Source organism: Protomyctophum parallelum, assembly GCF_964188405.1.
Source record: "Protomyctophum parallelum genome assembly, chromosome: 13".
Classification (NCBI taxonomy): Eukaryota; Metazoa; Chordata; class Actinopteri; order Myctophiformes; family Myctophidae; genus Protomyctophum; species Protomyctophum parallelum.
This window is the reverse complement of record NC_139708.1, coordinates 21,982,702-21,995,691: the sequence shown is the minus strand read 5'-3', so window position 1 is coordinate 21,995,691 and position 12,990 is coordinate 21,982,702. Positions and strand designations below refer to the sequence as shown.

General features: G+C 43.2%; 1 protein-coding gene across 1 annotated transcript; it reads right to left on the bottom strand.

Moving 5' to 3' along the window:
• Window positions 1–2,266: 2,266 nt before the first annotated feature.
• Window positions 2,267–11,612, bottom strand: rab3db (RAB3D, member RAS oncogene family, b). Its single transcript, XM_083779991.1, has 5 exons — window positions 11,604–11,612; window positions 10,134–10,370; window positions 3,761–3,879; window positions 3,228–3,352; window positions 2,267–2,986 (listed from the first exon to the last, which is right to left on the bottom strand). The coding sequence occupies exons 2-5, from the start codon at window positions 10,368–10,370 to the stop codon at window positions 2,796–2,798; spliced, it is 672 nt and encodes a 223-aa protein (XP_083636117.1). The 5' UTR covers window positions 11,604–11,612; the 3' UTR covers window positions 2,267–2,795.
• Between the last annotated feature and the right edge of the window lie 1,378 nt (window positions 11,613–12,990).

The following is a 12,990-nucleotide window of genomic DNA, read 5'->3' as shown; positions in this document are numbered from 1 at the left end:
TGAAATGGCACTGTATACGAGAAGAGAGAAGTGGGGATATTATTCACGCATCTTCATAACAGCATCTCTACTGACAACTTTTCTACACGGTCAAATCGACAAATACTCAGTGTTTCATTTAGCTCTGAGATTTGTACACTCAGAGTACATACATTCTTACTGAGGATGTTAGTTTGTAGTTACCAACAGAACTTCTTAACTGAAATCAGGATTAAGAGGATTTTACTGTGCAGTGTCTTCTACAATTAACATTGATTAATTAGCCAAGTTACAGACAGTGAAAAGCATTGTCTTAATCCCAGCAGTATAACAAAACATTTTTACAGTATTATGATAAAAAGTAACACAGGCATTGAAACATATCCAATGACATTTTTACATCAGAGCAATTTGTTGCTCAAATTAATGGCACTGCAGTTCTGTAGTTTACATTGATATTTCTCAGACACAAGCATTCTTCCCTTTCTGCCTTTCCGAGTATATCAAGATATTGGCAGACTACAATGGGCACTTTATAACATTTATAAATGACCCAGTTGTAAATGCTCAATTATACCATTTAGCCAGGCTGTAGTAGGTACAGCATTGTTTGTTGTGTGCATTGTGAAGGAAGCAGCATTGTGGAGAGTTTGGTACAAGGACAAACAATGAACATGGCTCTCGCCAGGTCAAGTGACCTGTATCAGTGTCACAAAGGTTTAACTGAAAACAATCCAGTTGGGATGGATAAATGCAGAGGACAAATTTCATGAAGTCTCTACTCTAGTCTGAACTTGAAGCCAGACAACTTGTGAAATTTGCTGCAGGAAGCCATCACGTTTGTCATGTCTGTTCACGAACATAGATTCTAAAATAACTTTAAAATCATATTGAATCTCCATTTCTGCTACGCAGCAAGCCGGAGGGGCTTAGCCTTCGACTACTTTGATTTACGCTACCACTTATTTACGGGACTGCAAAGGTGAAATGGAAGTGTCGGGGAAGCAGGACATCCCATTTCATCTCTTTGTATTCGTCAGCATTTCCAAAGTAGACTTAGGTGGAAGGATTTGAAAAATGTGTGAGCCAACAGTCTGGGGACTAAATTATTATTCACAAAACAAATGAAGTCTAGTACAATATTGTCCTCGCATCGTTATGCCTGATTATACAGCGATGTCCTGTGACAAAAGTAAACCTGATCCACAAGCTCTCCACGGGTAGCGAGCTTGCCATTTTCGGCATGGGACACCATCCTATGGCAAAGTATACAGTAATTTAGGCATTAGGGACACCAGCCCAATGTCTTCTTTTGTTCCCCATGTACTACTTTCATCTGACTTTGAGAAACAGAGGGCCGTAAGAGCTACTACTACAATGACATTTGAGGGAGTGGGTGAGTATGGTTTGTACACAGTACGGATTATCCTATAAATGATTTAGAACCTACAGTATACAATTATAGATATTGAACACACTAAAATCTAATAATGGGAAAATAATACAGTGGGCAAAGGCAGCACTACATTCTAAAAATATTTGGAACCAAGAAAGATACATTCAGTGAAACGCTGATTGCTGAATTTAGCTCTTGTTGTGCCGATTATGTTTAAGGAACTTTCAGTTGGAAATATGAATGAATTCTGACAGGAACTCTAATTCCATTCACCATTTATAAAATCTTATTATACTACAAAAATGGAAGGCAGAAAGTCCATTTAGGAATCCACGGCCCAAACCAAGAAGACCAGGCAGTTACACTATGAATTCTAAAGTTTTCCAGTGTACAGACAAAGCATACAGTATATGTATAATTATAATCATTGCAACTACAGTACAACATTTGGCATCTCTAGCTTCTAACTAAACAAAAACAAATTTTTCTTCAAAAGTAAAGCCTGGAAAGGTTTCTAACAATAAATAGTTTAAAATGCAACAGATAGGGCTGAACAGGTGTCATGTGGTCAAGGCAACTGACTTAGGAGGTAAGGGAGTCAAATTGTGGGTAGGGGGTTGTGTCAAGGCTACAGTGTGCAACATCTGACAGAGGTGTTGTTACTTGTGAACTTGTGAGTGCATGTTTGTGCGTTCACATGAGAGAAGGAAGGAGCGAGAGACTGTGGCTCAGGAGGTAGAGCAGGTCGTCCAATGATCCATGGGTCAGTGGTTCGAATCCCGGCTCCTCCTGTCTACATGTCGAAGTGTCCTTGAGCAAGACACTGAACCCCAAATTGCTCCCGATGTGCTGGTTGGTACCTTGCATGGCTTCCGCCATGTAAAGCGCCTTGGATAAAGGCGCTATATAAATGCACCATTTACCATTTAGAGAAACAAGAGACAAGAGAGAGATGGAGACAGATCCTACGGTGCCACCAGCATGGCCCTGCACTCCAACGAACACCATTGTTGGTGTTCAGTCCTTGGCGCTGCACAAGCAACTCCTACCGGTGCCACGTGCCTGTTTGGGGGATCTGGGAGAGATGGCGTGAACCTCTGCACGTTACTCTCTCCTGGTGAAACTCCTCACTGTCAGGTGAAAATAAACTGCTGGGGTTCATCAGAGGAGATGTGGTCGTCTACACACTCTCCAGAACAGTGGTGGTTGACAGTTGACTAAAGTACACAGTACCCACTAAATTGGGGATAAAATAGAAACAGCTGATGACTTTCCAGGATCAATGTCCAGAGAGAGGTCTGCTGACTCATTCATGTTTGAGGCACAATAAAAGGGCTGGCCTGTGTGTGTGTGTGTGTGTGTGTGTGTGTGTATGTGTTGGGGGGGGGGCAATTGGAAAGATAGGGTAGGGTACTAGGGTTTAACATGAACAGCCACCCTGGTTTTCTGGAGGTAACTCGTGTAGGCCTTGGCCCCTGTGGTTTGACATGAGGTTGTTTCCATCTCCATCCATGGTATCGTTCATCTTCTCACAGATGACGTCTACTAAGCTTTCAAACACCTGCTTCACGTTGATGTTGTCCTTGGCACTGGCCTCGAAGAATTGAAAACCTGAGGGCGATTGTAGAAAGAAGGATGAAATGAAATGTACTGTACCGTGTACATGGTCATGGTACAATGACCTTGTACGAAATTATTACAAATATTTATCCCCAGTATATATATATATATTGGAAACTAACACTGTACATAAACCAATTACTGCATTCAAGAAGACTAAGCAGTGCACTTGACACCCTTCATGTAGCTTTCAAGTAGATTACAATTTTCACAGTGACATATCCTTCCTCACCTAGCTCTTCTGCCAGCCTCTGGCTGTCCTCTGTAGGCACAAGTCTCTCATCCTCCATGTCACACTTGTTGCCCACCATGATCACCTGAGCATTGTCCCAAGAGTACGTCTTAATCTGTGTCGCCCTGCAGCATGAAGAAAGAAAGAAAGTGAGTCAAGAGAGCACAGTCTGAAGAGTCCATTATGGGGGGGGGGGGGACATGGAAATATCTTACACAAATATGTATACAAGCTCACCAACGCGTTGCAAACGTGACACGTTGTGAGCTTGTAGATCAGCCAGTTCTGCCGAAATGTTCCCGCCAGAATAGTGTCTGCTCATCCCACTGAGCAATAGTCGGTTATTAGACTAAAGCTAAAAGAAAGTTTTTTTGCGGTCAAGGCAGATTAGATTTTGATTAGCAGGTTTTTTAAATGTCTATATATAGACGTTGAAACGACGTTTCACTGTCTAATCTAAGTGGCATGGTTGGGGGTTCAAGTGGTTAAAACAACCACTTGTATTTGATTCTTCATGCTCAGTGTTCACCTACCAGTCTTGGACTGCACTGAAGGAGTCCTGGTTGGTGATGTCATACATGAGCAGGAAGCCCATAGCTCCCCTGTAGTAGGCTGTGGTGATGGTACGGTACCGCTCCTGCCCTGCCGTGTCCTGTACACACACACACACACACACACACACACCATTTTCATGTCAGGATACCAATTTCAGGAGACAGAACACAGGATAAACAAAGTGAAATTGGAAGTGGCGAAGCAAATAAATGAGCACAAAACACTCATTCTGTATGGTGGCAGTGTCATTTCTATTTTGAGCCACAGGAGGGCGACAGTCACCACACTATGGCCTGAGTTTGAACTTTTACCACAGATTAAAGATATAGTCATAGCTCAACACTGACGGGCACAATCTGCTAGTCACTAGTGCAGCGTACGCCTCTGCCTGGCCAAGCCAGTTGCACCGTTAAGAACTTTACCCTGTGCCACCCGAACTCCTCCTGTTCTAAGGTCCTGGTCCACCTTATCTACTGATAAGGCTTCAATAATATGAACGTGGCCTTTGTGTACACACAAATTAAATTATAATTTATGTATTTGTGGTACAGATGGTTGATTGTGCACCATATTTACCACGGATACAGTAGACAAACACAAGAGATGTGCAATGCTTCCCAGGAAACCGAAGGTCCCAGGTCCGATTTCCGACCCGGCGTTGCTCATCGGAGCTACCTGAGGATCCATCAGCTGGTTGAAGCTAAAAACTGAATATCCCCCATGGGATTAACCAAGACTCCTCTACAAGGATAAGTACTTCATCATGAATTAGTCGTTGTGCTCTCTCCCACTGAAACCTCTATAGCAGGGTTGGGAAATATTTTTTTCCCCCCAAGGTTCCAAATGAGAAACGGACAATATTGTGGGAAAAAAGGCTGATTCTGCATATTCATTTTATTTCTATATAAGCAGTAATTGGCAATAAATACTTAGTAGTCCATATTTTTTTAAACCTCTGCATTCGGCATCTACCTTTCTTTTTTTGGCATGAGCCGATGAGTGGACATTTTTGAAGGGTGACAAGGAATAGAAGCTGACAGGTTGTCAATCACACGCAGTTCACGGCAGGAAACAGATTGAATTAATACTTGAATTAACAGGATTCAAAATAAAAGCAATGCCGTTTTAGTCAACTCATAAGGTAAAATTAGAAAGTACGTTTTATTTTTGAGGGCCCTCCTATGTCCAGTTTTGAGGGCGTGTGTAAACACAAACATTGTCCTAACACAAACATTGTCCTAACACAAACATTGAATGCCATTGATAATGAATGGCCAGCTTTGAGTGTCACAAACATTGAAGACGAAGGTGAGGACGCAAATTCTGATTGGCCGGAATGAGATAATGTATGATGATGTACTACGATGATAGGAGAATCCCTCACTTCGGCCAAACGGTTTGCGGAGCGGTCTTGATAACGGAAGGGTGCTAGTTCGTACTTCGTATCCCCGGACCGGCACGTTAAAATGACCACCGCTGAAGTGCCCTTGAACAAGGCATTGAACCCCTACCATGAAATGTTCTATGAGCAGGGCCTGGCTGTAAACAAGTTCTTGAGCATAGTCCAGTTACCCTGGGTAAACATAACATAGTACCTTTCTTTCTAACTTTCTTTGTGTGATTTTCTCATTTCCAAGTAACCTTTCACAGGCCGGTCAGAGTCAGCCAAAGAGCCGTATTTGGTCCCTGGGCCGTGTAATGCCCAAGTCTGCTCTATAGAGTCTACAAAAAACATGTCCCACCAAAGGTTCAAGCTAATTTCCATATCAAAATGCCACCGTCTCCAATATATGCTATTACAGCGTACACCACGGTAATGTCTAACCAAACAACAAGCTACCTATGACAAATTCACATTTAAATAGACAATCTTGCCTGTAATTTTCTTTTACCGGAACAGAGCTAGTTTCCCAATGGCATGTAGGGGTTATTGAAGCAGTCTTTCTTTCTGTGCTGGACTGTGGAGATGCTGCTCCTTCTGTCCTCAAGCCCTTGGATACAGTTTATCATTCTGCTCTGTGACCATTATAGGACTCATCACTGTATCCCATGTGATAGAGTGGCTTGGCCTTCCTTGGCCGACAGGCAAAACAAACACTGGGCAATGGATGGGACTTTAGTTTACCATTGTATATTAAATCTGTAACATATAGCATAGGACACGCTCAGTGACTGGCTCACACTGAAGGTCCCCAAAGTAAACACCGAACTGGGGAAAACAGCATTTTGTTTTAATGTCACAACTTAACTACTTGTGTCTGCAACTGCTTTTAAACGTGTGTTGTATCACACGATAGGGAAACGTTTTTGTTCTGTTTTGTTGTAATCATTGATGTGAAAATGAAAATTGTACTGTGATGCATCTTAACGACATTGCAAATGAGGGCAACCTCAATGTCTTTAGAGAATAAATGAAGGTTTGAATGAATGATCTTCTGCTTGCATCAGTACCCAGACGAGGATAAATACACAGGGAATGGGTTTTACAGGTATTACAGCGCCAATAAGGGTGGGGCTATATCTGTGCTGCCTCAGAACCACAATGACCCGGTTAGGATATCACAGGAAATCTCAAGTGGATATTGTGTTTGATGTCAGAGAGGACTGTTCAAAAAGGGAATAATGGATGCTAATGTGAACACAGCAACACACACACACACACACACACACACACACACACACACTTTTTTTTTTACAGTCAAACACACAAAGCAAACAGGCCTGCAGGTGAAGGGTGAGAGTTGGCAGGGCAACTCTCCAGGCCAAGCCCCTCGCTCATGGTTACTTGGTAACCTGGCTCGGCCCCCATTTGCATCAGCGTGTGTGAGTGTGTGTTTCCTTTACTATTCTCGCCCTCGCAGTGAGGAGGGGGAAAGAGGGGAGGGGGGGGGGGGGGGGGTTGTCCAGGTAACCAACCATTGAGGTTTATGAATGTTCCATAATAGCCAGGAGTGTTTCGAGTGGTCAGCCCAAAAAATTATCCATCTCTCCTTTCCGAGGGACAAGATTCAGAGCACTTGCACTTTGTAAAAGCCAAGCCACACCGACATCCAAGAGAGTGCACGAAGAGTGCTTCCTCCGGAAGTAAGCCAATTTATTCCCCCCAATCTAATACTCTTCGACTGTCTACCTGCTGGGTTGCCTGTCAGCAGCCATTTCTGTTTCACACAAGTACGACATGTGCCTTCTCCTATACAGAAGACATGATCAAATATTTGGCAGCGTAATGGAACTTCTAACCAAATAGACTGGTCTCCAGGGCAATAAGAGGCAGCTAAAGCAAGTAAACAAAGGTAGGTCCTGACGGCATATTCATGACAGTGGGAGTTTAAACGGGGTCATTGACGTCACATGGACCGTAATATTTATTTATGCATCACTTGCTTTCATGTCAGCTGCCTACACAAAGCAGTGACACACACCGTGTCTAAAGATCCTGCCCTAGCGCAAACCATGTGTGTGGGATCAGTGTGTGTCTGTGTCTGTGAGCCATATTGTATTTGCCAACATTACAGAAACATGCTCCCGTGTCAACAACAGCGGTGTGCTTTTGTATGTTTAAGGGCGAAGCGGTGTGCTATCAGACCAAAGCACAGTTTCCCTGACACACACAAAGGGAGGCTGGCAGTCGGACCCGTCACCCCATCAACAACATTACATTTCCTAAAAGGCCAGGAGAAATGTCCAGAAGACAGAAAAAGGTGTTTCAACAGGAGTGAGGGCTTTGGGCTGACCTCCCTTGGGCATTCAGTAATCAGTATAGTTGATCATTAACACTATGCAGCTTGACATTTATAAACATACCTGTAAGGTAGGGCACATTAAGACATGTTTGCTGCTCCCACACCCTCTAAATAAACTTGCCATCATATCCTCAACACGTCCCCGCCAGACACTGATAGGGAACTTCCTATGGTCGCTGGACTTAGGAAATACCAGGGTCTTGTATCATCAAGCCCTAGAACCAGCCTGTGGTGACGTCTATTCCATATACATCTAAGCATGGAGCTCAGCATTGTGTCTCCAGATAAAAGCTCATGATAGCCTAATTATCATGGGCACATACAGTTCCGCAACCATCCTGTTTTGTGCTGCCGCATTATTCACACTTCCTCAGCTTATAGCATGAAATGAAAGCTCAAAGTGATGCGTCGCTAGCTTGAAGATAAATTGTCGTTGGCGAGCGACACCATCGTGTGCCAGAGTATAAATGTGTGTGTGTGTGTGTGTTTTGGTGTGGGTGGCTCCATAGTTGATTCATCCCAAACACTAAATAATATGGCCACTTACAGAATGTTAGATCAATGAATCATACAGTATGTTTATACATAATTAGGATTTGCCACGTCAGTAAAACAAATGTACGTTACACTGAAAGTATTGAGCAAGTATATCCATTGCCACAGGCACAGGGATGTTTAACAACTTACAACTAAAATAAAAAGGCAAACTTTGGCAACACATTTATTACACCAGGCAGCTTATGAGCTAAAGGAGGATTTATATACGCAAGCTGAAATCCCCATTGATGAAACTGAAAGAGTGACTCATTGCCGAATTAAATGGTAATTTGAAGTACTGAACATACTGTGCACATGGTGGCCATCTCTCACTGAATTAACATTACAACCTTGAATCAATGCTGGATGAACCCTAAAGAGAGAGAAGAAACAACGGCTTGGACTTGTCTGCATGATTACAAGACCAGAGAGTAGAAACCTCCCTTCATTTGGTATGGCTAATCAATCTCCTTTATGCATGAATGTGGACCCGGAGGAGATGGTAGATGAAGAGAGGGCTCCTTTGAAACCATGAGAAAGTCGGTTACCATCTCATCAGTTTTCTCCCAAGTCTGATGCTAGGAGGAGCCTTCTTGGTCTTAGTCTATATTCCATATCGATTTGGCAATTGAATGACTGGGACATTCTGACAAATCAATTTGAAAAAGCTGGACTCTTAATCCAGTTTTTCAAAATAGTAAAAAAAAAAAAAGGCAAAGAAGGGGTGATAAGGCACTGGCTAAAATAGGGTCCATAGGCTCTATTGCAGCCTGACAATGCGTCGCGGGTTTGAGTCCTGACTCCTGAGCCCGATGGCCTTTGCTGCGTGCCGCTCCCCATCTCTCTCTCTCCCAGTTTCTTTACTGTGTGCTATCATTAAACAAAAAAAAGGCACAAAAGCTCCCCCCCCCCCCCCCCAAAGAAATGTCAGAAGATCGCAGATCAAGGTTACACAAATCTACAGTTTTGCTGTTTTAATAATCTTCATCAGGTCAAAGCCCGGCCCAGAGTATGTTTTCGCCCCTGTATGTGTCGGTGTTCCTGCACTGTCTGTACAGCTCCTCTCGGACACTACTGTACTGATCAGCATCACATGTATTACTGCCAGTAGTCCACGGAACTCAATCAGTGAATATGTTTCGAATCTGCCTTATGGTGGTGTTATAAACAGCCCACACTTGCACAGTACATTTTGGCGTACAAGTCTTGAACAGTAGGTCGTAGCCTCACAATTGTGTTCCCACTCGTCACTGGCGCTGTACATACAGATCTTAATCATAGCCTTTCCCCCGTTGACCTGTGCATTTTCACAGTACACATGCACAATGCCAAAGAATTGTCATTGCACCACACCGACACAATGATGGAGGGGTGGAGGAGCGTGCCTCTCCACTGAGCTCCCCTTTCTAGTTATTAAGTGATTTGATGTCAGTAGTACATATTGACCTATAATATGTACAGTGTGTTGCAATTAATACTGATCAAGAGATTCAAGAGGGTTGAACAGGGTTGATCACCGCTGTGATAGCTGATAGCTAACACCCGTTTTAATGACAAAACTCTCAAATGATCTGCCAATTTCTATAAATGTCAGACTTTTCTATTAGCAACTTTATTCAAAGTGCTTTCGCGCGCGCGGCCGCGCACACACACACGTTCAGTGTCTTGCTCAAGGAAACAAAACCAGGAACCTACCTCCACTGCAGTGCCACGTGGCCCATACTTCCTGTTCGTCTGCCATGTTTTGTGTCATGGTTTGACTCTCCCCCTGTCTGCATTTCCACGTCAGCCACTCCCACTCTCCATTCCTACTCAGTCCTTGTCACACACCTGTTCCCACTCCCTCTTCAGCCCAACAGTGACATGTCTCTTCCACACCTGTGAACACTTCAGCAATTACCCTGCTCCCCATAAGACTGGACTCTTTCCACTCTCAGAACATACTTCTGCATTTGGGTCCTACCCTTTGACTCACCGTGACAGTTTTGTATGCGATGGACGATCTTATCGTGACATGTGGTGACCTGATCTTATCAAAATTCCATCCTACAAATTGTATCATCTCACTCACCCAAATCTGCAGCTTGATCCTCTTGTCATTGCGGAAGACCGTCTTGACCTTGAAGTCAATGCCCACCGTGCTGACGAAGGCCGAGGTGAAGGAGTCGTCTGCGTAGCGGAAAAGGAAAGACGTTTTGCCCACACTGCTGTTGCCAATTATCAGCAGCTTGAACATGTAGTCGAAGTTCTGGTCGGCTGCGTCCTTCTGTGACGGCTGCTGCTGGAGTCGCGAGTCATTTGATGCCATCTATAAAGGCAGAGAGAGCAATATAGGATTAAAGCCTAAATTGGTTGGCTGCATCGCTTGCCAGAAAAACTGAAATTGCTTTTATGTATGTAATTTAACTATTTTAAAGCAATAAATTGGGAGATTTTCTTTTCTCCCACCTACTTAACAGTCGTAACACGGGCTTAATATTTGATGGCTTAATATTTTATCTACAGTAGACCACCTGTTTACACAATACAGTTCCATGTTGAATACATTGAATTGGAATGTGTGGTCCAAGTCAACCCGTCCTTCCAGGAGGAAATTATACTCATTCGTTAAATGCTAAATAACTACTACTGTGCATAACAGCGAAACAAGTGTGAAAGGCCATGAGGTCACCAAAATCAGTAGGGTTCGTTCCCCGGGGATGAACCCTACTGATCCAGCCAGTAGTTTGAGATATCTTGATCTGGAACAAAATGTCAGCCCCGCCCCACACACACACACACACACACACACACACACACACACACACACACACACACACACACACACACACACACACACACACACACACACACACACACACACACACACACACACACACACACACACACACACACACACACACACACACACACACACACACACACACACACACACACACACACACACACACACACACACACACACACACACACACACACACACACACACACACACACACACACACACACTTAGATCCCACTCATCCCAGCCACTAGCTAGCCTAAAGGCAAAACTTCTGTATGAATTTATATTCTAACTGAAAGGGAAGCTTCACCAATGACCACCTGTCTTGCCACTTAATGAGAACCATTCTTTTAAGCCTCATCTCTCCCCAGGGCCAGTATACGATGACATGCTATTAGGCCTTTTATCAGTCATCTGAACAGTGAGAGGAGAGAAAACAACCAACAGCTTGGGTGTGGACTGTGGAGCATCTCCTCCCATTGTCCATCCTCCCTACAGCTGTGCTGGGAGGATGATTGATCAGATACAGTTGATCATTCAGAGTAGCAAAAGCCCTGCCTCTCTCTTTCTCTGAAGGAAAGTATCCAAGTACATTTAGGCCCACTGTGCCTCCAATACTATTAAGAGGTATACTTTTACTTTAGTATAAATAATAAATATAAACCATTTTTCAATACATTTCTACTCCATTATGTGTATCTGACAGCATATTGAGTCTTCTGCCTGATGAAGGATTGAGAGACCAAAACATTGTACCTGCAATAAACCGTGTTTGTTTAGCTGTAAGTGAAGACAGTGTGGGATTACTTTTTCCTGCTCAAACATTGACTGCAGTGTACAAAACAACTTTTTTACAACATACTTCGACTATTCAAAATGAGCTGTTCTACAAGCTCACAACGTGTCACATCTTTGCAGACCCTTGTGAATCGGGTCATTCTGCAAATTTGAGTAATTTTACTTGAATGTTTTGAAGCCAGTAGTTTTGTACTTTTATCAACTTCTTCCACCACTAGCTCTCTGATGCAGCTCGTCTCCGTGGAGACAGGTCTACTCAGCTGCTAACCAGAGCCCATTAGTGTCAGGCCAGAGTGGGCTCACTCAGGTTCTAACTGGGCAGATGGAGATCTACACCACACCCTCCAGGGCTATGGAGGAAGGAGTGGAGAGGAGCCACTTTAAACTCTCTGCGCGTGTGTGTGTGCGTGCGTTCATGCTTATTCTCACAGTAACTAATTAGCATGCATGTTTAGGGACAATATAATGTATGATCTATAAGCTTACAATGTGTCGTGTTGCAAAACTTGCAATGCAGGCTATATCAGCTAATGACACTAGGGACTCCGCTCAACAATAACACTATATAGCACAGGCTGCCTTCGAAAAGAAATAAACAACATAAAAGGGCAAGGCACCAATGTTGATCTGGTGTTATCTTTAAAACACAATCCTCTCTGTATGATCTCATATCACATGACAACCCAGGGATATTCACATGTTTCAAACAATGGAACCATCTATGAGTGCTGCAGTCAAAGCTCAAAGCCCCTCTCTCTCTGCATAACTTAAACACAACGTAACTCCAGTCACATGTCTTTTGCATTTACTGAGCTGTTCAGGGACTTTATATTTAAAGGCCTAATTAGTCTTATGTACACACACATTTTCCCCAACAATCACTTTAGTTCTACTTGACCTCATGGTCATCTATCTAAATAACTTTGCGGAATTGTGTCTAATGAATGGATGTTAATGTGATGTATTATTATCTATCTCACACACACACACACACACACACACACACACACACACACACACACACACACACACACACACACACACACACACACTGCCATTAAAAAAAAAGATGTATAATGATATTCTGAAAGTAACAAGACTGTTTTGAGCAGAATTCAATGAGCAGAGAGGTGATTCATTTGATAGTGATATTGGGGCAAACCCCAAACATCTGCCAGTGCCACCACACCACATCTCTGAGGGAACAGAGAATAGAGTTCACTCCCATTGTCATTCCAAATGATCCTGAGTGAATTTTTGTTTTGATTGTATTGCTGTATTGTTGTACTGTTCTTTCTGCTTTGGCAATGTAAACGTATGTTTTCTCATGCCAATAAAGCCCTTT